Below are 27913 nucleotides of genomic sequence, written 5' to 3'. Positions count from 1 at the left end.
AATATTTTCAGACCTTTTTCTCCGGAAACTTACAAACATTTCTTCATTTGCCAGTGAAGTGTATATACTTGGAAAGAATAAGAAACAGGGAAGACCTGATAAGAAGCCCATTTGTGTCATTTTCTAGGCAAAGTAACTTCAGCACCTTGAGTATTTCACTACTGTTGATCTACCTTTGGATAACACCCATAAAATGTAGACTCTCCCAAAGTGCCTTTAATAGGAAGCTTTTCTTGATGTGGTTGAACATTTTTGAAATCAGATTTTTTGTGTGTGTATTAGAACCAGTACAGCTTTATATGTTTTGTTTTATACTTGAAGCATTTGCACAAAAGGGTAGTTGCTTCCCACTATTTTGGTATTGCATTTGTTTCTTTAGTTTTGATTGACATAGTTATGTATATGTTAACCTATTTTAATTTCATAGAGCTGCTTCATTATCATTTTTGTACAACTATGCTTTAGTTTTGAAATCGTAATCGCTTCTGTCTTTACACTTGTTGATGTCACTTCTGTGCTGCCCACAAGTTTCTGTTTTCTTGTTCTGGGAAAGAAATAATCAAGTTGCAGGGCATATAGGAAAGAAAAGGCAGAGGAAGGGGGTAAGGGTAGGGGGGACGGATAGATTGGAAGTTTGGGATTGACGTATACACACTGCTATATTTAAAATAGATGACCAACAAGGACCTACTGTATAGCACAGGGAACTCTGCTCAATATTCTATCATAACCTAAATGGGAAAAAAATCTGAAAAAGAATGGATAAATGTATATGTATAACTATATCACTTTGCTGTACACCTGAAACTAACACAACATCTTAATCAACTATACTCCAATATAAAATAAAAATTTAAAAAATAAAGGCAGTGGAAGAAGTGAGCAAAAAGACAGAAAAGTTATACATCTCAAGGTCTTTCTCAGAATCTTTTTTCTCTCCAAAATTACCCAAATTCTAATTACTTTTTAAAAAAATTAATGAACGAATGCATTTTTTGGCTGCGTTGGATCTTCGTTGCTGCGTGCGGGCTTTCTCTAGTTGCAGCGAGCGGGGGCTACTCTTTGTTGCGGTGCGTTGGCTTCTCATTGCAGTGGCTTCTCTTGTTGCAGAGCACGGGCTCTAGGCGTGCGGGCTTCAGTAGTTGTGGCATGCAGGCTCAGTAGTTGTGGCTCGCGGGCTCTAGAGCGCAGGCTCAGTAGTTGTGGCGCATGGGCTTAGTTGCTCCACAGCATGTGGGATCTTCCCGGACCAGGTCTTGAACCCGTATCCCCTGCACTGACGGGCGAATTCTTAACCACTGTGCCCCAAGGGAAGTCCTGCCTAATTCTAATTACTTTGAGCTCAGGTTTTTTGTTTGGTTTCTGTACAGTTTGTTATTGAAGTATCTCTTGATTTTTAACACAGCTTTTTGAGCAGCAGCACAGGATGTTAGAAGCTTTTGCAAAACATAATAAAATGATGAAAGATTGTTCAACTGGAAAAGGTACGTATACTGGTTTTTTTCTGACTTAAAAGAAAATTCTCTTGTGCTGAAGACATTTTTCTAACTTCAGGTTTGGGGTTTTATTGCAGGATTTGACCGTCATCTGTTAGGTCTCTCACTCATAGCAAAAGAGGAATGTCTCCCTGTTCCAGAACTCTTTACAGACCCACTTTTCTCCAGAAGGTAATATAATGTAGTGTTTTGTAACCTCATCAGTTTCTTTCTTCCTGAATGTTAAAAGCTTTTCAGAAACAATGTAAGCTTCTGTAAGCCTAGTAAAATATCCTTTCTTTGTGCCATACAGTGGAGGAGGTGGAAACTTTGTTCTCTCAACAAGTCTGATTGGTTATTTAAGAGTCCAGGGAGTGGTGGTTCCCATGGTACACAATGGCTATGGATTTTTCTATCATATCAGAGATGACAGGTGAGGCTGCTTTTTGTATTATTTTTTATTTTAGTATATTTTATTTGCATCTATAAATTTTTTTAGAATAGTATTTTATTTATTTTATTTTTTTTACATCTTTATTATTCTTAACTGTGCTCACTTTTGTTGTTTTTGTCTTTCCTACACTATGATTCTGATGGTGTTGTCATCTGTCAGGGCAATTATTTTTTACGACTTAGGCGTTTAATGCGTATTTGTTTCTCTTTCCTGCTTTTGAGACATTTGGCAAATTAGTCCTTTAGGTGTTTATGCAGAGCACTGTTTCAGGTTGACTCAGTGATCACATCATCATCCTCCAAAATCAGTACACATATTACCATATTTGTTCTACCCAAGGTATTTGATGACAAGTTCAGATAAAATTTGATGGTCTGTAAATACGTGGTGGTTAGTGTGGTCATAGACAATACTAATGAGACCAAGACAAGAGACAAGATCAATTAATTTGTGTTCAGAAAAGGATGTTTTACCAATTCAGATGCATTTCATTTTGGTTGTGTGGGGTTTGACTTAAATTTGTGGAAAGAATGAGAAAGAAAATACTAAAACCTGGTAGGGTAAAGAGAGGTGGAGAACAAGGTAATAGCGAATTGACAGAAAGGCTTGGAAAGTCCCCTTTCACAGAGTGTGGCCGTCTCTTCACAGGGATCTGTCAGAGCTTGGGAATTTAGATAATGGGGCTACATATAGCACTGTATGAATAAGAAGAGAGCAGGCTTAGAGGCATTTCAGGTGGAATGTGAAAAATGGGAATAATAATATGTGTGACACCTTATCTTTGATAAAGGAGGCAAGAATATACAACGGAGAAAAGACAGCCTCTTCAATAAGTGGTGCTGGGAAAACTGTACAGCTACATGTAACAGAATGAAATTAGAACACTCCCTAACACCATACAGAAAAATAAACTCAAAATGGATTAAAGACCTAAATGTAAGGCCAGACACTATCAAACTCTTAGAGGAAAACACAGGCAGAACACTCTATGACATAAATCACAGCAAGATCCTTTTTGACCCACCTCCTAGAGAAATGAAAATAAAAACAAAAATAAACAAATGCGATCTAATGAAACTTAAAAGCTTTTACACAGCAAAGGAAACGATAAACAAGACGAAAAGACAACCCTCAGAATGGGAGAAAATATTTGCCAATGAAGCAGCTGACAAAGGATTAATCTCCAAAATTTACAAGCAGCTCATGCAGCTCAATATCAAAAAAATAAACAACCCACTCCAAAAATGGGCAGAAGACCTAAATAGACATTTCTCCAAAGAAGATATACAGATTTCCAACAAACACATGAAAGAATGCTCAACATCATTAATCATTAGAGAAATGCAAATCAAAACTACAGTGCGGTATCATCTCACACCGGTCAGAATAGCCATCATCCAAAAATGTAGAAACAGTAAATGCTGGAGAGGGTGTGGAGAAAAGGGAACACTCTTGCACTGCTGGTGGGAATGTGAATTGATACAGCCACTATGGAGAACAGTATGGAGGTTCCTTAAAAAACTAAAAACAGAACTACCATACGACCCAGCAATCCCACTACTGTGCGTACACCCTGAGAAAACCATAATTCAAAAAGAGTCATGTACCAAAGTGTTCATTGCAGCTCTATTTACAATAGTCAGGACATGGAAGCAACCTAAGTGTCCATTGACAGATGAATGGATAAAGAAGATGTGGTACATATATACAATGGAATGTTACTCAGCCATAAAAAGAAACGAAATTGAGTTATTTGTAGTGAGGTGGATGGACCTAGAGTCTGTCATACAGAGGGAAGTAAGTCAGAAAGAGAAAAACAAATACCATATGCTAACACATATATATGGAATCAAAAAAAAAATTGTCATGAAGAACCTAGGGGCAAGACGGGAATAAAGACACAGACCTGCTAGAGGATGGACTTGAGGATACAGGGAGGGGGAAGGGTAAGCTGTGACAAAGTGAGAGAGTGGCATGGACATATATATACTACCAAACGTAAAATAGATAGCTAGTGGGAAGCAGCCACATAGCACAGGGAGATCAGCTCAGTGCTTTGTGACCACCTAGAGGGGTGGGATAGGGAGGGTGGGAGGGAGGGAGACGCAAGAGGGAAGAAATACGGGGACATATGTATATGTATAACGGATTCACTTTGTTATAAAGCAGAAACTAACACACCATTGTAAAGCAATTATACTCCAATAAAGATGTTTAAAAAAAAAAAATCGGATGTGGCCAGATGTGGCAAGGCCCCCCACGGTAACCAGAGCTCTCACCCTTGGTCCACTCTGAGGCTGCATTCAGTGTTTAAATGCAATGCTAGGAGACCAGTTCCAGTCTGCTGTACATGATGGAGCGATAAAGTTTTACTGAAGATTTTTTGGAGGAGATGTGGAAGAAGAGTGACATTGCATACCACGTGGCAAACATCACAGCAGTTCCCTTTAAACATCTATGTTCCACCGGAATTTCCTCTCTAAATATCAGCCTTCTGGGACTTCCCTCGTGGTCCAGTGAGCAAGACTCCGTGCTGTGGTGCTCCAAGGACAAGGGTGTTTCAAGGACAAAGGACGACCCTGCCTGAAAACGTTTCAGCGTCACACCCCCTACTGGACTCTTAATCACCCTCCCCACCATGTTGCGATGGTTATGAAATTCCTGAGGCCACCTGGGCGATGGGACCTGTCCCAAATAAGGAAAGGCATCTGCCCTGTCCCACTCCCACTCTATAGAAGGAAGGTATATATGCCTCGACCAATCAGTAAATGAAATTTTCACCTTGGACCATTCCTTTGTTCTCTGGCTGTAAAAACTGACTAATAGCACATGTTCGGAATAGGAAGTCAGCCCACTGTTCTGGCAGCGACCGTTCCCTCTAATAACTTCTGTCTTCTTTAAAAAAAAATGTGTGACATAGTTCAGTTTCTAAGGTACTGTTTTTCTATTTTTCCTTTTTTAAAGAGTTTACATTCAGTGTTATTTTTTCAAAATTTTATCATCTGTCCCCATGTCAAGCGTGATTTGTGCATACCAGGGGTGCTTGTATTTGTTGGCATCCAAGTCTTAGATGATGTATTCCCAGAGTATTCAGTGTCTGTACATTAATCTACAAATTGAAGGTTGAATGATGGATCTTATTAGCCATGTTTATCCTTTACCAGGTCCAAAATCATCATCACATACAGAGAATAACTAAAGGATTCTAACATATTCTCTGACAAGTCGTGGATGTTACATTGCATGCAGTGATAAGAGTTTAAGCCAGATATGCCTCAGCTCTTTGACTTTTTGAAAAATGTATTTTTAATGATCCTGGGACAGTTTCCATTCACTTATTCAGGAAATATTTAATGAGAACTTAAAATGTGCCAAGGATTGTTTTAGGTGCTAAGGACACAAGACAGACAAAACCCCTCTCTTAAAGATAGTATTTTCTACTTGGGAAACAGGAACAAGAGCAAACAAATAAGCAGGATAACTGCAAATAGTGACGACGGTTGTAGAGCAAATAATCAAATTGTTGTGGTAATAGAGACAAACTGGTAGAGTCAGAGCACTGCTTTATATAGTATGTGGTCAGGGAAGGTGTCTGAGGGAGGGATGATGAAACTGAGATGTTAAGGATGTGAAGGAATCCGTCATACGAATAACCAGGAAAACAGCTCTCCAGAATCTGGTCCCTGCTTGCTCTCTCCAACTCTGCCACCCTGGCTGGGCCACCGTCTTCTCCCACTTAGGTCGCTGCAACAGGTTCTCTGCGGTCTTCTTGCCGCCACCTGTCCTTCCCTACAGACCATTCTCTACACAGCAGCCCTGATGGCCAAATGGAACTCAACTCGTATTGTTCTCCTACTCAGAACCCTCCGAGGGCTTTTTCTTTCACTCACGCAAGATCCAAAGTCCGCCTGAGAGACCCTACATGATCTAGGTCTCATCTACCTCTCTGACCCTGTCTCCTACAAGGCTGCCACTGATTCCCTTGTACCTTGAACATGCCAGGCAAGCGCCCTCCTCAAGGCCTTCACGGTCATGATTTCCTCGGCTTAGTAGTCTCTTCCTTGAAATACGTGCAAGGATGACTCCCTTATTTCAGATAGGTATTTGCTGTCATCTGAGAGGCCTTCCCTGACCGTCTAAAATAGCATTTTTCCCCCTTCCCCACACACACCTGCTGCATTTTAACCACCGTGTGTGTGTGTGTGTGTGTGTGTGTGTGTGTGTGTGTGTGTGTATGTACTTATTTGCATGTTACCTATCTTTCCTTCCTAGAATACAGTCCCACAAACATGGTCTTTGTTTTTGTATCCCCAGCTCTGTAACCATACCTCATAAATATGTTGCACTCAGTAAATGTTTCACAATGACTTTGTTGTTTAACGTAAGCATACAGGTGTGAGGGTAGGGAAGAGCTTGGAATTTTAAGGGACAGAGGCACTATGGCTCTACATTAACAATTGAGTGGGAGGGTGGTAGAAGAAGAGATTGAAGAGCAGTAGACAAGAGCTAAATCTGGTAGGGAGGGCAGTGTTCTCAGCCCTGAGTGCACATGAGAATCACCTGGAGAACTTTAAAAACAGCACTCCTGGAGATACTGATTTGGTTGCGGTGGTCAGTTGATGTAGGGCCTTGTAACATGCTAAGGAGTCTGGATTTTCTCCTAAAAATAATAGAAAGCATTTTACCAATTTTAAGCATGAAAGGTACATTTTATTTACATGTGAAAAGGATCCTTGGCTGTTACGTGCAATATAAATTAGGTGGTCAGTACTATGAGCAAGAATGAGATGAAGGAAAAAAAAATGAGATGAAGGAAATCAGGAAGCATGGATGATACATTGAACGAGGCAGTTGATACTGAGGGTGGAGAGCAGTAGAGGTATTTGAGAGGTATTTTGGAGGTAGAACCAGTAAGATTTACTGATGGATTGCTGATTCCGATGGTGGCATTTACTGGGATGGAGAAAATTAGAGGGGAAATGGCCATGTTAGGGTAGAATCAACAATTTTGTTTTCTACATGGTGACTTCAAGATTTCTGCTAATACAGGAATTTGTTATAATTTATATACAAGAGAATATGCCAGTAGGCAGTTGGATATATGTTTGGAGTTCAGAAAAGAGGTCAGATCTCGAAGTGTACATTTATGAGTCATTACTATGTATACACCCAAAATAGTTTTTAAATGAAATAACAATACATGGAAATTCTCTGAAAGGAATTTTTTCATTCACTATTAAGCTTGAAAATGTGTGACCTAAAGAATATTGGTTTACTTTTGAAATAGCATTTTATTTTATTTTATTTTTAGAACTACAATGCCATGTTTATTGTGAAGTGAAATTATTTGTTAGAGGAATTAATGAACACCCAGCATGTGGATATTTGGGCAATAATTTATTTTTGGAATTTTATTTTTTTATACAGTAGGTTTTTATTAGTTATTTTATGCATATTAGTGTATATGTGTCAATCCCTATCTCCCAATTCATCCCACCATCCCTCACCCCCCCACTTTCCCCCCTTGGTGTCCATATGTTTGTTCTCTACATCTGTGTGTCTGTTTCGGCCTTGCAAACTGGTTCATCTGTACCATTTTTCTAGATTCCACATATATGCGTTAATATACGATATTTGTTTTTCCCTTTCTGACTTACTCTGTATGACAGTCTCTAGGTCCATCCACGTCTCAACAAATGATGCAATTTCATTCCTTTCTATGGCTGAGTAATAGTCCATTGTATATATGTACCACATCTTTATCCATTCCTGTTGATGGGCATTTAGGTTGCTTCCATGACCTGGCTACTGTAAATAGTGCTGCAGTGAACACTGGGGTGCATGTGTCTTTTCTGAATTACGGTTTTGTTCTGGGTATATGCCCAGTAGTGGGAATGCTGGATCATATGGTAATTCTATTTTTGGTTTTTTAAGGAGCCTCCATACTGTTCTCCATAGTGGCTGCTGTATCAGTTTACATTCCCACCAACAATGCATTTGGTGGGAATGCACTGTTGCATTCTCCACACCCTTGCCACCATTGGTTGTTCGTAGATTTTCTGATGATGCCCATTCTAACCGATGTGAGGTGATACCTCACTGTAGTTTTGATTTGCATTTCTCTAATAATTAGTGATGTTTAGCAGCTTTTCATGTGCCTCTTGGCCATCTGTATGTCTTCTTTGGAGAAATGTCTACTAAGGTCTTCTGCCCATTTTTGGATTGGGTTTTTTTTTTTTTTTTAATATTGAGCTGCATGGGCTGTTTATATATTTTGGAGAAAATCCTTTATCTGTTGATTCATTTGCAAATACTTTCTCCCATTCTGAGGGTTGACTTTTCGTCTTGTTTCTAGTTTCCTTTGCTGTGCAAAAGCTTTTAAGTTTCATTAGGTCCCATTTGTTTATTTTTGTTTTTATTTCCATTACCCTGGGAGGTGGGTCAAAAAAGACTCTTTATGTCAAAGAGTATTCTTCCTATGTTTTCCTCTAAGAGTTTTGTAGTGTCCGGTCTTACATTTAGGTCTTTAATCCATTTTCAGTTTATTTTTGTATATGGTGTTAGGTAGTGTTCTAATTTCATCCTTTTACATGAACTGTCCAGTTTTCCCAGCACCACTTATTGAAAAGACTGTCTTTTCTCCATTGTATATCCTTGCTTCCTTTCTCATAGATTAGTTGACCATAGGTGCGCGGGTTTATCTCTGGGCTTTCTATCCTGTTCCATTGATCTGTATTTCTGTTTTTGTGCCAGAACCATATTGTCTTGATTATGGTAGCTTTGTAGTATAGTCTTCAGTCAGGAGGTCTGATTCCTCCAGCTCCATTTTTTTCCCTTAAAATTGCTTTGGCTATTTGAGCTCTTTTGTGTCTTCATACAAATTTTAAGATTTTTTGTTCTAGTTCTGTACAAAATGACATTGATAATTTGATAGGGATTGCATTGAATCTGTAGATTGCTTTGGGTAGTATAGTCATTTTCACAATATTGATTCTTCCAGTCCAAAAACATGGTATCTGTCTCTCCATCTGTTTGTGTCGTCTTTGACTTCTTTCATTACTGTCTTATAGTTTTCTGCATACAGGTCTTTTACCTCCTCAGGTAGGTTTATTCCTTGGTATTTTATGCTTTTGCTGCAATGGTGAATGGGATTCTTTCCTTAATTTCTCTTTCTGATCTTTCATTGTTAGTGTATAGGAATGCAAGACATTTCTGTGCATTAATTGTGTATCCTGCAACTTTACCAAATGCATTGATTAGCTCTAGTAGTTTTCTGGTGGCATCTTTAGGATTATCTATGTACAGTATATATCATCTGCAAACAGTGATAGTTTTACTTCTTCTTTTCCAGTTTGGATTCGTTTTATTTCTTTTTCTTCTCTGATTGCCGTGGCTAGGACTTCCAAAACTCTATTGAATAATAGTGGCAAGAGTGGACATCCTTGTCTTGTTCCTGACCTTAGAGGAAATGCTTTCAGTTTTTCACCATTGAGAATGATGTTTGCTGTGGGTTTGTCGTACATGGCCTTTATTATTTTTAGGTAGGTTCCCTCTCTGCCCACATTCTAGAGAGTTTTTATCATAAATGGGTGTTGATTTTGTCAAAAGCTTTTTCTGCATCTATTGAGATGATCATATGGTTTTTCTTCTTCAACTTGTTAATATGGTGTATCACATTGATTTGTGTATGTTGAAGAATTCTTGTGTCCCTGGGATAAATCCCACTTGATCATGGTGTATGGTCCTTTTAATGTGTTGTTGGAGTGTGTTTGCTAGTATTTTGTTGAGAATTTTTGCTAGTATTTTGTGGAGAATTTTTGCATCTATATTCATCAGTCATATTGGTCAGTAATTTTCTTTTTTTGTAGTATCTTTGTCTAGTTTTGGTATCAGGGTGATGGTGGCCTCGTAGAATGAGTTTGGGAGTGTTCCTTCCTCTGCAGTTTTTTGGAAGAGTTTGAGAAGGATGGGTGTTAGCTCTTCTCTAAATGCTTGGTAGATTTCACCTGTAAAGTCATCTGGTCCTGGACTTTTGTTCGTTGGAGGATTCTTAATCACAGTTTCAATTTCATTACTTGTGATAGGTCTGTTCATATTTTCTGTTTCTTCCTGGTCAGTTTTGTAAGGTTATACTTTTCTAAAAATTTGTCCATTTCTTCCAGGTTGTCCATTTTATTGGCATAGAGTTGCTTGTAGTAGTCTCTTAGGATGCTTTGTATTTCTGCGGTGTCCATTGTAACTTCTCCTTTTTTCATTTCTAATATTATTGATTTGAGTCATCTCCCTCTTTTCCTTGATGAGTCTGGCTAAAGGTTTATCAATTTTGTTTACCTTCTCAAAGAACCAGCTTTTAGTTTTATTGATCTTTGCTATTGTTTTCTTTGTTTCTATTTCATTTATTTCTGCTCTGATCTTTATGATTTCTTTCCTTCTGCTAACTTTGGGTTTTGTCTGTTCTTCTTTCTCTAGTTCCTTTAGGAGTAAGGTTAGATTGTTTATTTGAGACCTTTCTTGTTTCTTGAGGTAGGATTGTATTGCTATAAACTTCCCTCTTAGAACTGCTTTTGCTGCATCCCATAGGTTTTGGGACATCGTGTTTTCATTGTCATTTATCTCTAGGTATTATTTGATTTCCTCTTTGATGTCTTCAGTGATCTCTTGGTTATTTAGTAATGTATTGTTTAGCCTCCACGTGTTTGTGTTTTTTACAGTTTTTCCCTGTAATTGATTTCTAATCTCATTGCATTGTGGTCAGAAAAGATGCTTGATATGATTTCAATTTTCTTAAATTTACCGAGGCTTGATTTGTGACCCAAGATGTGATCTATCCTGGAGAATGTTCTGTGTGCACTCGAGAAGAAAGTGTAATCTGCTGTTTTTGGATGGAATGTCCTATAAATATCAATGAAATCTAACTGGTCTATTGTGTCATTTAAAGCTTGTGTTTCCTTTTTAATTTTCTGTCTGGATGATGTATCCATTGCTGTTAGTGAGGTGTTGAAGTCCTCCACTATTGTGTTACTGTCGATTTCCTCTTTTATAGCTGTTAGCATTTGCCTTATGTACTGAGGTGCTCCTATGTTAGGTGCATATATATTTATAGTTATTATATTTTCCTCTTGGATTGATCCCTTGATCATTATGTAGTGTCCTTCCTTGTGTCTTGCAGCATTCTTTATTTTAAAGTCTATTTTATCTGATATGAGTATTGCTACTCCAGCTTTCTTTTCATTTCCATTTGCATGGAGTCTCTTTATCCATCCCCTCACTTTCAGTCTGTGTGTGTCCCTAGGTCTGAAGTGGGTCTCTTGTAGACAGCATATATATGGGTCTTGTTTTTGCATCCATTCAGTGAGCCTGTGTCTTTTGGTTGGAGCATTTAATCCATTCACATTTAAGATAATTATTGATATGTGTGTTCCTAATACTGTTTTCTTAATTGTTTTTGATTTGTTTTTGTAGGTTCTTTTCTTCTCTTTTGTTTCCCACTTAGAGAAGTTCCTTTAGCATTTGTTGTAGAGCTGGTTTGGTGGTGCTGAATTCTCTTAGCTTTTGCTTGTCTGTAAAGCTTTTGATTTCTTCATCGATTCTGAATGAGATCCTTGCTGGGTAGAGTAATCTTGGTTGTAGGTTCTTCCCTTTCATCACTTTAAATATATGGTGCCACTCCCTTCTGGCTTGTCGAGCTTCTGCTGAGAAATCAACTGTTAACCTTACGGAAGTTCCCTTGTATGTTGTCGTTTTTTCCTTGTTGCTTTTAATAATTTTTCTTTGTCTTTAAGTTTTGCCAATTTGATTCCTATGTGTCTTGGCATGTTTCTCCTTGGATTTATCATGCCTGGGACTCTCTGTGTCCTGGACTTGGGTGGCTATTTCCTTTCCCATGTTGGGGAAGTTTTTGATTATAATCTCTTCACATATTTTCTCGGCTCCTTTCTCTCTCTCTTCTCCTTCTGGGACCCCTGTAATGTGAATTGTTGTGTTTAATGTTGTCCCAGAGTTCTCCTAGGCTGTCTTCATTTCTTTTCATTCTTTTTTCTTTATTCTGTTCCGCGGCAGTGAATTCCACCATTCTGTATTCCAGGTCACTTATCCATTCTTCTGCCTCAGTTATTCTGCTGTTGATTCCTTCTAGTGTATTTTTCATTTTTCATTTTTCATTTCAGTTATTGTATTGTTCATCTCTGTTTGTTTGTTCTTTTATTCTTCTAGGTCTTTGTTAAACATTTCTTGCATCTTCTCGATCTTTGCCTCCATTGTTTTTCTGAGGGCCTGGATCAACTTCACTGTCATTATTCTGAATTCTTTTCTGGAAGGTTGCCTATCTCCACTTCATTTAGCTGTTTTTCTGGGGGTTTATCTTATTCCTTCATCTGGTACATAGTCCTCTGCCTTTTCATTTTGTCTGTCTTTCTGTGAATGTGGTTTTCATTCCACAGGCTGCAGGATTGTAGTTCTTCTTGCTTCTGCTGTCTGCCCTCTGGTGGATGCAGCTATCTAAGAGGCTTGTGCAAGCTTCCTGATGGGAGGGACTGGTGGTGTGTAGAGCTGGGTGTTGCTCTGGTGGGGAGAGGTCAGTAAAACTTTAATCTGCTTGTCTGCTGTTGGGTGGGGCTCAGTTCTCTCCCTGTTAGTTGTTTGGCCTGAGGCAACCCAGCCCTAGAGCCTACCGGGCTGTTTGGTGGGGCTAATGGTGGACTCTGGGAGGGCTCACACCAAGGAGTACTTCCCAGAACTTTGAGCCACAGCCAGCCCTGCCTCTTCAGGAGACCCTCCAGCACTAGCAGGTAGGTCTGGTTGTCTCCTATGGGGTCACTGCTCCTTCCCCTGGGTCCCGACGCGCACACTACTTTGTGTGTGCCTTCCAAGAGTGGAGCCTCTGTTTCCCCCAGTCCTGTCGAAGTTCTGCAGTCAAATGCCGCTAGCCTTCGAGTCTGATTCTCTGGGAATTCCTCCTCCCGTTGCCGGACCCCCAGATTGGGAAGCCTGACATGGGACTCAGAACCTTCACTCCAGTGGGTGGACCTCTTTGGTATTATTGTTCTCCAGTTTGTGAGTCACCCACCTAGTGGTTCTGGGATTTGATTTTATTGTGATTGCGCCTCTACTACCTTCTCACTGTGGCTTCTCCTGTGTCTTTGGATGTGGGGTATATTTTTTGGTGAGTTTCAGTGTCTTCCTGTCGATGATTGTTCAGCAGTTAGTTGTGATTCCAGTGCTCTTGCAAGAGGGAGTACAACATTTTATTTTAAATGTACTGCATGCTCAATGTAAAAAAATTTGTAAAATATGAAAAAATATAGGAACAAAGTTAACATTTCCATTATAAGACATAAGACCATTATCTTTCTAATCTATAATATACATAGATTGTGTGTGTGTAATTATTACAAATTTAGATCATATTGTAAATATTTTAGTGTCCTTTTTGTGAATTGCACTCTCACTTAATATTACTTCAAGCATTTCCCAATGCCATTAAATATCCTTTGAGGTATTTTAATGGTTGAGGAATGTCTAGTCTTATGGATTTCATACTTTAACCACTTCCATACTATTTCCAGTTTTTCTCATTACAAATAATGATAGTATTTTATCTTTCCGTATTTCATCACATCATTGCCAGCTTTAGACATTATAAAGCAGTCTGTAGAAATTTTATAGGGAAAAATAACCTAACCTGAATTCTTATGAAGCAAAACATTTTCTCTTTGTTTATTGACATCTGTGTATATTCTTTTGTGAATTGTTCATGTAGGAATGATTGTTCTTTCTATAATTTAAAAATATAACTGAATTTTTAAAAAATTTAACACATAAATACAAACGTTACTCTTTGCAAAGAAATACTTTAGATCTTGCTAAATATTTGAGAAGTATATGCACAGCATAGCGAGAAAATGCCTACTGATCATGAATCACTATGTGAAAACAAGGCAGGAATTTCTGTAGGTTGCTGTATATCTTTCAGCAAATATAATCCATTCAAACATTGGTTTCATTATTATATACTGGACCAGAACATGTTTTTATTTTGTTCTGCTTAATCTAAAGTACATGTCGAAGATACGTACTTTCCAGTCTTAATTTTTAGTGATGTGAACATTGCATGCCGTCCACAAGCTTTACATTACACAACATTTTGATTTTCACTTGAGCATAATGCATGTTTTGCTGTTGAAAATTTGTGTGTCTGGAAAGGGGAAGGCTAGTTCCAAGAGTGCTAGTAGTGAGGTTTCGGCTCTGAGCCCACCAGAAGCCACGCTTCTTTCCTGTTTGTTTCAGCTTCTTGGGACCACTTTTATCACCTGCCAGATAGGGGATTTCTTCATCAGGAGGATCTAGAAGGATATGGTGGTGGAAGGCATATTTTGGTTTCAGGAGAGTTTCTCTCTGGTTTTTCTAGAAACAGCCTTTCTCTCCTCTTATCCTTCTTTCTCTATTTTATTATTTTTTTACTCTCTTCAGCACTATATTCTTTTTCTTTAAAAATAGGTCAAGTTTTATTGCAGACAGTGGCATGAATTCATATTCTAACTCATTCCATTTGGGGCATGTTGGTAAGGTCTTTTACGGCAAGAGGTGAGTTTGTTTAACACAATAAGACCTGACCCCAGAGCACTCTTGAGCTCTGGCTAGTTTTTTTGTTTCCTTTTTGTCCTTAGGCTCTAGTCACACAGTAAATTAAGTGTTCCTAGCATTATATATAAATATGGCTATACTTTCTATTGTGTCAGGTTACATTTACCTAATGTGAGCAATAAATCATATTACATATGTGAACAGCCAGATGGAATAAAGGTAATGGCTCTATTCACCATCTCAATTTGGAGCCTTTTTGTGTTGATTTTTGTGTTCTACTTCATCATTTATTATTTGTGTTTCACAGGTTTATTGTGGCCTGTACAGCCTGGAAATCATGTCCAGAGACTGATGCAGAAAAGCTAGTTCAGCAGACTTTCCATGCTTTCAGTGATATGATGCAACTGATGGACATTGCTCATCTTTAGAGACTAATCATTTAGTAAGCACTTAACAAAACATATTATAAAACTGGATGCTGGGAGTGGGTTGGTGATGTGAGACAGGAAGAGATGTTGACTGAAGGAAACTTGTTGAATGTAGAAATTAGTAGAATTATGCTCTCTAAATTTATTCTGACATAGAAAGTAGAAATATTTTTAAGCTTCCTCTGATGCAGCAGCAATGCAAATTATGACTATAGAACTATGCAAACTTGAAGGTTAGCCTCAACAATGCAAATCTACAGATTTTCACAATGCAAATCTAACTTTTAAATATCTTTGTTGGTACCTATATAGGTAATAAATCTTCTCTCTGAACCTCCTCGTAGACGCTATCTTTCAAGCACTTTAACATTTTCTAGTTGCCAAAGGATATGAAATACATGATTGGATGCTAATTTCCCTGAAATCAATGATTCCACATTCACCACAGGGATATAAGTCTACTATGTTTGGGAGAGACCACTACAATTTAGTCTAAAAAAAGTTTATGTTGAACAGACAAAAGAATTCAGTTGTAGTAAGGAGGTTTACACCCTCTGACATACATGAAAAACCCTAAAAAAATTTATTATAGTATATTGTTATAATTAGTTTTGTGAATATGAAATTAAAGCATTTATATTTAAAATCAGTGACTTTAAAAGGATTAAATACTAAATCAGATTGTCAGGATTTATTTTTCCTTTGTTCTGTTTTGTAGTTTCTATTCTCAGAAAATAAAATTCTCAAAATCATATAGCTTCTTGTTTGGTGTTTTAGTAAGTGCTTCATTCCTGTTTGACCTTGTACTTTCTGATCAGTTATGTATTGTGTAATAAACCATGCAAAACCTACTGTCTTATGATCATTTCTCATGACTGTGTTAGTTGACTGTGCCCATTTGGATGGCTCTGCTTCTGTCTTGCCTGAGTGAGTTACACCGCTGCCATCACCAGGCTGCTGGGTGAGGCTGGGAAGTCTGAGACAACCTCACCACTGCCTGGGGACTTACTGGCTGGACCTCTCTCTGCATGGTCTTTGATCATTCAGGATTCTAGCCTGGACTTCATACTGGGCAGTGAGAATGTTCCAAGAGTGAAAGGTAGAAGTTCTAAGGCCTGTTAGATTGTTTTTAAATAATATCTAAAGAATTGGGTATTTTAGAAGCTGATCACCTCCTGCAGAGAAACCTCTTTTCACTCATGTTTTTAACATGTTCCTCTAACCTGCCTGAAGTTAAGAATCGTCTGGATTGCTTTTTACAAAAAGATTCCTGGGCCTTACCCACACCTCCTGAGTCAGAATTTCTAGGAGCAAATGCCCCATGATCCTTATCAGGCAAGTTTGAGAATAATTACATAACAGTAGGTTGAATTTTCACCTTGAGTCACTGTGGTAACGTACCCTTTGCCCCACTCCTCTCTTGGTTAACTGAAATTCAGTCTACTGCTACACATGGTTACATTTGAAAAATCCCTTGGTATATATGATTTATTACATATAGAAGACCTGATTTGGATAGATTACTGACCTAAACAACCTGTCACAGCAGTGAGAATGGGTATTGCTGCAGTAAATTAAGGAAAAAACATTTCAGAGTGGTTAGCTTCCAAGGGTTGCCTAGAATATTTCTTTTTGGTCTCCATCTAAACATATTCCTTCTTGTTGAAGTGGATTAATCTTCTGGGAAAATAAAACTATTTGTAAAAGGAATGCAGTTCTATAGAAACAGCATTTTATTGATGTTTCTTTCAAATGTTTCAAATTGCACTGCGATAATATGTACAGTTTTTATTAATGTGTTTTAAACATTTAAACAATATGCCTCTTTATATGGAACAAATGTGTGCCTACAGTTAGTTTGTCTAAGGACAATTCCATTTTCTCTTGGAATGTGATGATAAATCTGGGAATACATTCGTTTTTTTAAAACCTCAATTCTCTAGTAGAATAACTTGAAAATTTACCAATGAAGAGAGTATGCTATTGAACAATATATTTTAACTTTGTAACAAGGAAAATTGTTCCCAAACTACCCTGTCATCTACCCAATGAATCAGGACCATAAGAATTTTCCCTATGTCTGTGGCTTCTTTGAATTCTAGCTTTATTTAATTAATTTTTAATTGAGTATGGTTGATTTACAATGTTAATTTCTGCTGTACAGCAAAGTGATCCAGTTGTATATATTTTTTCCATTATGGTTTATCACATGACATTGAATATAGTTCTATGTGCTGTATAGTAGGACCTTGTTTATCCATTGTGTACATAAAAGCTCACATCTGCTACCCCCAACCTCACTCCATCCCTCCCCCACCCCCCTCCGCCTTGGCAACCACCAGTCTGTTCTCTATGTGCATGATTATGTTTCTTTTTCATGGATAGGTTCATTTGTGTCATATTTTAGATTCCACATATAAATGATAACATAATGGTATTTGTCTTTCTGACTTACTTCACTCAGTATGATAATCTAGTTGCATCCATGTTGCTGCAAATGGCATTATTTTGTTCTTTTTTATGGTTGAGTAGTATTCCATTGTATATCTGTTACACATCTTCTTTATCCATTCATTTGTCAATGGACATTTAGGTTGTTTGCATGTCTTGGTTATTGTGAATAGTGCTGCTATGAACATAAGGGTGCATGTATCTCTTTGGATTAGAGTTTTGTCTGGATATATGCCCAGGAGCAGGATTGCTAGATCATATGGGAACTCTATTTTTAGTTTTCTGAGGAACCTCCATACTGTTCTCCATAGTGGCTGTACCAATTTACATTCCCACCAAGAGTGTAAGAGGGTTCCCTTTTCTCCACACCCTCTCCAGCATTTGTTATTTGTGGACTTTTTAATGATGGCCATTCTGACCAGCGTGCGGTGATACCTCATTGTCCTTTTGAATTGCATTTCTCAGATAATTAGTGAAGTTGAGCATCTTTTCATGTACCTGTTGGCCATCTGTATGTCTTCTTTGAGAAATGTCTGTTTAGGTCTTCTGCCCATTTTTCGATTAGGTTTTTTTGTTAAGTTGTATGAGCTGTTTGTGTATTTTGGAAATCAATCGGTTGTTGGTCACATTGTTTGCAAATACTTTCTCCCATTCTGCAGCTTGTCTTTTCATTTTGTATATAGTTTCCTTTGCTGTGCAAAACCCTGTAAGTTTGAATGGGTCCCATTCATTTATTTTTGTTTTTATTTCTATTGCCTTGGGAGACTGACCTAAGAAAACATTGGTACAAGTTATGTCAGGGAATGTTTTGCCAGTTATCTCTTCTAGGAGTTTTATAGTGTCATGTCTTATGTTTAAGTCTTTAGGCCATTTTGAGTTTATTTTTGTGTATGGTGTGAAGGTGTGTTCTAGCTTCATTGATTTACATGTGGCTGTTCAGCTTTCCCAGCATCACTTGCTGAAGAGACTGTCTTTTTCCCATTGTATATTCTTGCCTCCTTTGTCAAAGATTAATTGACCATAGGCATGTGGGTTTATTTCTGGGCTCTCTATCCTGTTTCATTTATCCATATGTCTGTTTTTGTGCCAATACCATGCTGTTTTTTTTTAAACCTTTACATTTAAGTACTTCTTTAAAAATTAATTTATTTTTGGCTGTGTTGGGTCTTCATTGCTGCAGGTGGGCTTTCTCTAGTTGTGGCAGGTGGGGGCTACTCTTAGTTGCGGTGTGTGGGCTTCTCATTGTGGTGGCTTCTCTTGTTGCGGAGTATGGGCTCCAGGCGCGCGGGGTCAGTAGCTGTGGCTCGTGGGCTCTATAGCGCAGGCTCAGTAGTTGTGGTGCACAGGCTTAGTTGCTCTATGGCATGTGGGATCTTCCTGGACCAGGGCTTGAACCTGTGTCCCCTGCATTGGCAGGTGGATTCTTAACCACTGCCCCACCAGGGAAGTTCCTCCATGCTGTTTTGATTACTGTAGCTTTGTAGTACTGTCTGAAGTCTGAGAGGGTTATGCCTCCTGGGTTCTTTTTTTTTTTGCGGTACGCGGGCCCCTCACTGTGGCCTCTCCCGTTGCGCAACACAAGCTCTGGACGCGCAGGCCCAGCGGCCATGGCTCACGGGCCCAGCCGCTCCACGGCATGCGGGATCTTCCCGGACCAGGGCACGAACGCGCGTCCCCTGCATCGGCAGGCAGACTCTCAACCACTGTGCCACCAGGTAAGCCCATGGGTTGTTCTTTTTCTTCAGGATTGCTTTGGCAATTGTGTCTTTTATGGTTTCATATGAATTTTAGTTCTGTGAAAAATGTCCTGGGTAACTTGAGAGGGATTGCATTGAATCTTCTACAGTTTTATATACCTAAACTCTGCTCTTCACTTTCTCCATATGATTTTTAAATTTTTTTATTCAAGTATGGTTGATTTATAGTGTTTCAGGTGTACAGCAAAGTGATTCCGTTTTATATATATACATATTTTTTCAGGTTCTTTTCCATTATAGGTTATTTAAAGATATTGAATATTGTTCCCTGTGCTATACAGTAGATCCTTGCTGTTTATTTTTATATATAGTAGTGCATACCTGTTGATCTTAAATTCCAAATTTATCCCTCCCCCCTTTCCCTTTTGCTAACCATAAGTTTGTTTTCTGAGTCTTTTTCTGTTCTGTAAATAAGTTCATTTGTATCATATATTTTTTTTAGATTCCACATATAAGTGATATCATGTGGTATTTTTCTCTGATTTATTTCATTTAGTATGATGATCTGTAGGTCCATCCATGTTGCTGCAAATGGTGTTACTTCATTCTTTTTTATGGTTGAGTGATATTCTCTCCATATGTTTTTGGTAACTCAGAGCTAGGCTGTTTTCATACTTCATCAAGCCAGATGTTACTTTTAACTCCTACATTTCAAATGCTGTAATATCCAACCCCAAATTGGATGTTCTAAATTGATATGGAATAAGATATACCTATATTTTATGATGACTTAGAAAAGAAGTCTCTAAATCAGAAAAAGTTGTAGAATGATTTGAATTTATTTTTAAGATACACTATAACAAGAGTTCATCACTTCTGTGTCCCTGCCTGGACATTGACCATAGAGAAATAGATGCCTCTCTGTGCTAGCAGCTGCTGGTGTGTGCCGTGCTCCTTGACTTTGCCGTTCTCAATCACCACTATCAAGTCTGCATTCTGAATGGTGGACAGGCGGTGAGCGATCACAATGCAGGTGCGGCCTTCTCGGGCTTTGTCCAGAGCTTCTTGGACAATCTATTGATAAATCAGAATAGAAGCCTTATCTTAAAAATTGTAGAAATAAGTTTTAACTGTAAAGGAAATCTAAATATTTTACCATATGTACAAAAGAAAATTACCTTGTCTCATTTTGAATCTTTAGCTTTATGCATGTTTTTACATAATCCATCTTTTTTTTCCACACACACACACTGTATTTTATTTTTACAAGAGATAAATAGACTGACACCAAGCATTGTAAATGGATGAACACAACAAAAGCAACAATGATTACAATTACCAAACACGAAACACACTCATACTATGCCATAATATTGACATTCAGTCCAGTAATCCTCCACTGTAACAGCTCCTTTACTTTGCAGTGAAAATTGATTTGTATATTTTTTTGCCTCTGAGTCCTTGTGGGATTTTTTTTTTTATTCAAACAGAAAGTCACAAAAATTATAATCATCCTCATCAGTTCACTCAGTCCCATGTAATTAATTGTTTTTATCTTGATCTTTTGTTAACGCTTTTATGAGTTCATCAGTTTTCTGAAAATGCTTATTCATTCATGTCAGCAGTATAGTCAGTTACCAGAAACCTGTACTTGTCAGAGTCTTTTCCATGAATTCCTTGAAGATGAAACCCTTTTATAGGAACATTTTTGCAAAAGCATCAGAGTACACCCAGAACTGTCTGTAAATGACAAAAGACTTAAAAATGACCATGGTTAAAGATTTGATGAAAGTTCATAATAATGCAATTGACAAGGAAATTTAGTTATTTCTGAGATATACATTTTCAAGTAATAACTAGAATTATGCCTTATTATACCAGAACATATAAGATTTTTAGAAATTTCATGTAATGTCTGAAACATTTATATTAACATATTTCCATAATAATAACCCAAAGAAAGTTTAGTATTAGTAGTTTGTATACTGCAGGTTCTTATTAGGCATCAGTTTTATACACATCAGTGTATACATGTCAATCCCATTAGCCCTATTCATCACACCTCACCCCAACCCTCCCCCCACGCTGCTTTCCCCCCTTGGTGTCCATACGTTTGTTCTCTGTGCCTCTACTTCTGCCCTGCAAACCGGCTCATCTGTACCATTAGTCTAGGTTCCACATACATGCGTTAATATATGATATTTGTTTTTCTCTTTCTGACTTACTTCACTCTGTATGACAGTCTCTAGATCCAACCACGTCTCAACAAATGACTCAATTTTGTTCCTTTTTATGGCTGAGTAATATTCCATTGTATATATGTACCACATCTTCTTTACCCATTCATCTGTCAATGGGCATTTAGGTTGCTTCCATGACCTGGCTATTGTAAACAGTGCTGCAATGAACATTGGGGTGCACGTGTCTTTTTGAATTATGGTTTTCTCTGGGTATATGCCCAGTAGTGGGATTGCTGGATCATGTGGTAATTCTATTTTTAGTTTTTTAAGGAACCTCCATACTGTTCTCCATTGTGGCTGTATCAATTTACATTCCCACCAACAGTGCAAGAGGGTTCCCTTTGGTCCACACCCTCTCCAGCATTTGTTGTTTGTAGATTTTCTGATAATGCCCATTCTAACTGGTGTGAGGTGATACCTCATTGTAGTTTTGATTTGCATTTCTCTCATAATTAGTGATGTTGAACAGCTTTTCATGTGCTTCTTGGCCATCTGTATGTCTTCTTTGGAGAAATGTCTATTTAGGTCTCCTGCCCATTTTTGGATTGGGTTGTTTGTTTCTTTAATATTGAGCTGCATGAGCTGTTTATATATTTTGGCGATTAATCCTTTGTCCAAGGATTCGTTTGCAAATATTTTCTCCCATTCTGAGGGTTGTCTTAATGTATATTTATTTTTGGCTGTGTTGGGTCTCCGTTACTGTGCGAGGGCTTTCTCTAGTTGTGGCAAGCAGGGGCCACTCTTCATCGCGGTGTGCGGGCCTCTCACTACTGCGGCCCCTCTTGTTGTGGAGCACAGGCTCCAGACGCGCAGGCTTAGTAGTTGTGGCTCACGGGCCCAGTTGCTCCGCGGCATGTGGGATCTTCCCGGATCAGGGCTCGAACCTGTGTCCCCTGCATTGGCAGGCAGATTCTCAACCACTGTGTTACCAGGGAAGCCCCTGAGGGTTGTCTTTTCGTCTTGTTTATGGTTTACTTTGCTGTGCAAAAGCTGTGAAGTTTCATTAGGTCCCATTTGTTTATGTTTCCATTATTCTAGGAGGTAGATCAAAAAATATCTTGCTGTGATTCAAAGAGTGTTTTTCCTTTGTTTTCCTCTAAGAGTTTTATAGTCTCTGGTCTTACATTTAGGTCTCGAATCCATTTTGAGTTTATTTTTGTGTATGGTGTTAGGGAGTGTTCTAATTTTATTCTTTTACATGTAGCTGTCCAGTTTTCCCAGCACCACTTATCGAAGAGACTGTCTTGCTCCATTATATATCTTTGCCTACTTTGTCATACATTAGTTGACCATAGGTGCGTGGGTTTATCTCTGAGCTTTCTATCTTGTTCCATTGATCTATGTTTCTGTTTTTGTGCCAGTACCATATTGTCTTGATTACTGTAGCTTTGTAGTATAGTCTGAAGTCAGGGAGTCTGATTCCTCCAGCTCCGTTTTTTTCTCTAAAGACTGCTTTGGCTATTCGGGGTCTTTTGTGTCTCATACAAATTTTAAGATGATTTGTTCTAGTTCCGTAAAAAATGCCATTGGTAATTTGATAGGGATTGCATTGAATCTGTAGATTGCTTTGGGTAGTATAGCCATTTTCACAATATTGATTCTTCTAATCCAAGAATTTGGTATATCTCTCCATCTGTTGGTAGCATCTTTAATTTCTTTCATCAGTGTCTTATAGTTTTCTGCATACAGGTCTTTTGTCTCCTTAGGTAGGTTTATTCCTAGGTATTTTATTCTTTTTGTTGCAACGGTAAATGGGAGTGTTTCCTTAATTTCTCTTTCAGATTTTTCATCATTAGTGTATAGGAATGCAAGAGATTTCTGTGCATTAATTTTGTATCCTGCAACTTTACCAAATTCATTGTTTAGCTCTAGTAGTTTTCTGGTGGCATTTTTAGGATTCTCTATGTATAGTATCATGTCATCTTCAAACAGTGACAGTTTTACTTCTTCTTTTCAAATTTGTATTCCTTTTATTTTTCTTCTCTGATTGCCATGGCTAGGACTTCTAAAGCTATGTTGAATAATAGTGGTGAGAGTGGACATCCTTGTCTTGTTCCTGATCTTAGAGGAAATGCTTTCAGTTTTTCACCATTGAGAATGATGTTTGCTGTGGGTTTGTTGTATATGGCCTTTATTATGTTGAGGTAGGTTCCCTCTATGCCCACTTTCTGGAGAGTTTTTATCATAAATGTGTGTTGAGTTTTGTTCAAAAGCTGTTTCTGCATGTATTGAGATGATCATACGGTTTTTCTCCTTCGTTAATATGGTGTATCACATTGATTGATTTGCGTATATTGAAGAATCCTTGCATACCTGGGATAAATCCCACTTGATCATGGTGGATGGTCCTTTTAATGTGTTGTTGGATTCTGTTTGCTAGTATTTTGTTGAGGATTTTTGCATCTATATTCATCAGTGATATTGGTCTGTAATTTTATTTTTTTGTAGTATCTTTGTCTGGTTTTGGTCTCAGGGTGATGGTGGCCTCATACAATGAGTTTGGGAGTGTTCCTTCCTCTGCAATTTTTTGGAAGAGTTTGAGAAGGATGATTGTTAGCTCTTCACTAAATATTTGATAGAACTCACTTGTGAAGCCATCTGGTCCTGGACTTTTGTTTGTTGGAAGATTCTTAATCACAGTTTCAATTTCATTACTTGTGATTGTTCATATTTTCTGTTTCTTCCTGGTTCAGTCTTGGAAGTTCATACCTTTCTAAGAATTTGTCCATTTCTTCCGGGTTGTCCATTTTATTGGCATAGAGTTGCTTGTAGTAGTCTCTTAGGATGCTTTGTATTTCTGTGGTGTCTATTGTAACTTCTCCTTTTTCATTTCTAACTGTATTGATTTGAGTCCTCTCCCTCCTTTTCTTGGTGAGTCTGGCCAATGGTTTATCAATTTTGTTTATCTTCTCAAACAACCAGCTTTTAGTTTTATTGATCTTTGCTATTGTTTTCTTTGTTTCTATTTCATTTATTTCTGCTCTGATCTTTATGATTTCTTTCCTTCTGCTAACTTTGGGTTTTGTTTGTTCTTCTTTCTCTAGTTCCTTTAGGTGTAAGGTTAGATTGTTTACTTGAGATTTTTCTTGTTTCTTGAGGTAAGCTTGTGTAGCTATAAACTTCCCTCTTAGAACTGCTTGTGCTACATCCCATAGGTTTTGGATCGTCGTGTTTTCATTGTCATTTGTCTCTAGGTATTTTTTGATTTCCTCTTTGATTTCTTCAGTCTTCGTTATTTAGTAACATATTGTTTAGCCTCCATGTGTTTGTGTTTTTTACGTTTTTTTCCCCTGTAATTCAGTTCTAATCGCATAGCATTGTGGTCAGAAAAGATGCTTGATATGATTTCAGTTTTCTTAAATTTACTGAGGTTTGATTTGTGACCCAAGATGTGATCTATCCTGGAGAGCGTTCTGTGCACACTTCAAGAACGTGTAACCTGTTTTTGGATGGCATGTCCTATAAATATCAATTAAATCTATCTGGTCTATTGTGTCATTTAAAGCTTCTGTTTCCTTATTCTCATTTTGGATGATCTGTCCATTGGTGTAAGTGAGGTGTTAAAGTCCTCTACTATTATTGTGTTACTGTCAATTTCCTCTTTTAAAGCAGTTGCCGTATGTATTGAGGTACTCCTATGTTGGGTGCATATATAATTGTTATATCTTCTTCTTGGATTGATCCCTTGCTCATTATTTAGTGTCCTTCCTTGTCTCTTGTAACATTCTTTATTTTAAAGTCTATTTTATTTGATATGAGTATAGCTACTCCAGCTTTCTTTTCATTTCCATTTGTATGGGATATCTTTTTCCATCCCCTCACTTTCAGTCTGTATATGTCCCTAGGTCTGAAGTGGGTCTCTTGTAGACAGCATATGTATGGGTCTTGTTTTTGTATCCATTCAGCAAGCCTGTGTCTTTTGGTTGGAACGTTTAATCCATTCATGTTTAAGGTAATTATCGATATGTATGTTCCTATGACCATTTTCTTAATTGTTCTGGGTTTGTTTTTGTAGGTCCTTTTCTTCTCTAGTGTTTCCCACTTTGAGAAGTTCCTTTAGCATTTGTTGTAGAGCTGGTTTGGTGGTGCTGAATTCTCTTAGCTTTTGCTTGTCTGTAAATCTTTTGATTTCTCCATCAAATCTGAAAGAGATCCTTGCTGGGTAGAGTAATCTTGGTTGTAGTTTCCTCCCTTTCATCACTTTAAGTACATCATGCCACTCCCTTCTGGCTTGTAGAGTTTCTGCTGAGAAATCAGCTGTTAACCTTATGGGAGTTCCCTTTTAGGTTATTTGACATTTTTCCCTTGCTGCTTTCAGTAATTTTTCTTTGTCTTTAATTTTTGCCCATTTGATGACTATGTGTCTTGGCATGTTTCTCCCTGGGTTTATCCTGTATGGGACTGTCTGCGCTTCCTGGACTTGGGTGGCTATTTCCATTCCCATGTTAGGGAAGGTTTTGACTATAATGTCTTCAAATATTTTCTCTTCTTTCTCTCTCTTCTCCTTCTGGGACCCTTATAATGTGAATGTTGTTGTGTTTAATGTTGTCCCAGAGGTCTCTTAGGCTGTCTTCATTTCTTTTCATTCTTTTTTCTTTATTCTGTTCCGAAGCAGTGAATTCCACCATTCTGTCTTCCAGATCACTTATCCGTTCTTCTGCCTCAGTTATTCTGCTACTGATTCCTTCTAGTGTAGTTTTCATTTCAGTTATTGTATTGTTCATCTGTGTTTGTTTGTTCTTTAATTCTTCCAGGTCTTTGTTAAACATTTCTTGCACCTTCTCAATCTTTGCCTCCATTCTTTTTCCAAGGTCCTGGATCATCTTCACTGTCATTATTCTGAATTCATTTTCTGGAAGGTTGCCTATCTCCACTTCATTTAGTTGTTCTTCTGGGGTTTTATCTTGTTCCTTCATCTGGTATATAGCCCTCTGCCTTTTTATCTTGTCTGTCTTCCTGTGAATGTGGTTTTTGTTCCACAGGCTGCAGAATTATAGTTCCTCTTGCTTCTGCTGTCTGCCCTCTGGTGGATGAGGCTATCTAAGAGGCTTGTGCAAATTTCCTGATGGGAGGGACTGGTGGTGGGTAGCTACATAATCCATTTTGCATATAGTTATGTTCTTTATAATAAAAATGGATTCTCACACTAGTCACAAAATGATTTAAACTTAACTACTTCACTTTTGAGTATTTTATTTCCCAGGTTTTCCATTATTAATGCGCTAAAGCAAATGAAAAGTGCAAAAAATAACATTTTATACAAGTAATACGTGGTCATTTTTGAAAATTTGGAAAATGCTGGAAGGGATTCAAGTAAAATATTCTACCTCAAAATAACCGCTATCTACATTTGTTTATTTCTGTGCTTGCCTATTTTTAAAAATTTTATTGAAATAGTGTTGATTTACAATGGTGTGTTAGTTTCAGGGGTACAGCAGAGTAATTCAGTTTTACATATACAGGTATGTATTTTTTCAAATTCTTTTCTCATATAGGTTGTTACAGAATATTGAGTATAGTTCCCTGTGCTATACAGTAGGTCCTTGTTGGTTATCTATTTTATATATAGTAGTATGTACATTTTAAAACCAGACTAATTTATCCCTCCCCTCCTTTCCCCTTTGGCAACCATGTTTGTTTTCTATGTCTGTGAGTCTATTTCTGTTTTGTGAATAAGTTCCTTTGTATCAGTTTTAAATTAGATTCCACATTTGAGTGATATCATAATGGTATTTGTCTTTCTCTGACTTACTTCACTTAGTATAATAATCTCTGGGTCCATCCATGTTGCTGCAAATGGCATTATTTTGTTCTTTTTTATGGCTGAGTAGCATTCCATTGTATATATGTACCACATCTTCTTTATCCATTCGTCAATGGACATTTAGGTTGCTTCCATATCCTGGCTATTGTAAACAGTGCTGCAACGAACATTGGGGTGCATGTATACTTTCAGACCATGTTTTTCTCCAGATATATGCCCAGGAGTGGGATTGCTGGGTCATATGGTAGTTCTATTTTTAGTTTTTTAAGGAACCTCCATACTGTTCTCCATAATAGTTGTACCAATTTACATTCCCACTAGCAGTGTAGGAGAGTTCCCTTTTCTCCACACCCTCTCCAGCATTTATTTGTAGACTTTTTTTAAAATAAATAAATTTTATTTATTTTATTTATTTATTTATGGATGGATGGCTGTGTTGGGTCTTTGTTGCTGCATGCAGGCTTTCTCTAGTTGTGGCAAGCAGGGGCTACTCTTCCTTGTGGCACACGGGCTTCTCATTGTGGCGGCTTCTATTGTTGCAGAGCATGGGCTCTAGGTGCACAGGCTTCAGTAGTTGTGGCACACAGGCTCAGTTGCTCTGTAGCATGTGGGATCTTTCAGGACTAGGGATCCAACCCATGTCCCCTGAATTGGCAGGTGGATTCTTAACCACTGTGCCACCAGGGAAGTCCCTGTTGACTTTTTGATGATGGCCATTCTGACCAGTGTGAAGTGGTACTCACTGTAGTTTTGATTTGCATTTCTCCATTAATTAGTGATGGTGAGCATCTTTTCATGTGCTTGTTGGCCATCTGTATGTCT

At 38.0% G+C, this 27913-nt stretch overlaps 2 protein-coding genes across 3 annotated transcripts in view; one reads left to right on the top strand and one right to left on the bottom strand.

The window, feature by feature from the left end:
- Window positions 1-15775, top strand: part of CROT (carnitine O-octanoyltransferase) — a 62085-nt gene extending 46310 nt beyond the window's left edge. For both annotated transcript variants that reach the window (XM_082661797.1, XM_082661798.1), the window contains exons 15-18: window positions 1406-1484; window positions 1574-1667; window positions 1789-1908; window positions 14819-15775. In XM_082661797.1, the coding sequence (XP_082517923.1) occupies window positions 1406-1484; window positions 1574-1667; window positions 1789-1908; window positions 14819-14939 (414 nt within the window). In that variant the 3' untranslated portion in view covers window positions 14940-15775. The remainder of the gene's footprint in view (window positions 1-1405; window positions 1485-1573; window positions 1668-1788; window positions 1909-14818) is intronic.
- Window positions 15776-19922: 4147 nt separating this feature from the next.
- The window catches only part of ABCB4 (ATP binding cassette subfamily B member 4), a 74199-nt gene continuing 66208 nt past the window's right edge, over window positions 19923-27913 (bottom strand). Inside the window, exon 27 of the mRNA XM_082662566.1 lies at window positions 19923-20161. Within this exon, the coding sequence (XP_082518692.1) occupies window positions 19958-20161 (204 nt within the window). The 3' untranslated portion in view covers window positions 19923-19957. The remainder of the gene's footprint in view (window positions 20162-27913) is intronic.

This window comes from Grampus griseus (assembly GCF_964374135.1).
Source record: "Grampus griseus genome assembly, chromosome: 9".
Lineage (NCBI taxonomy): Eukaryota > Metazoa > Chordata > Mammalia > Artiodactyla > Delphinidae > Grampus > Grampus griseus.
Note: the sequence above shows the minus strand (reverse complement) of the source record. Positions and strands in the feature narration are given on the sequence as shown.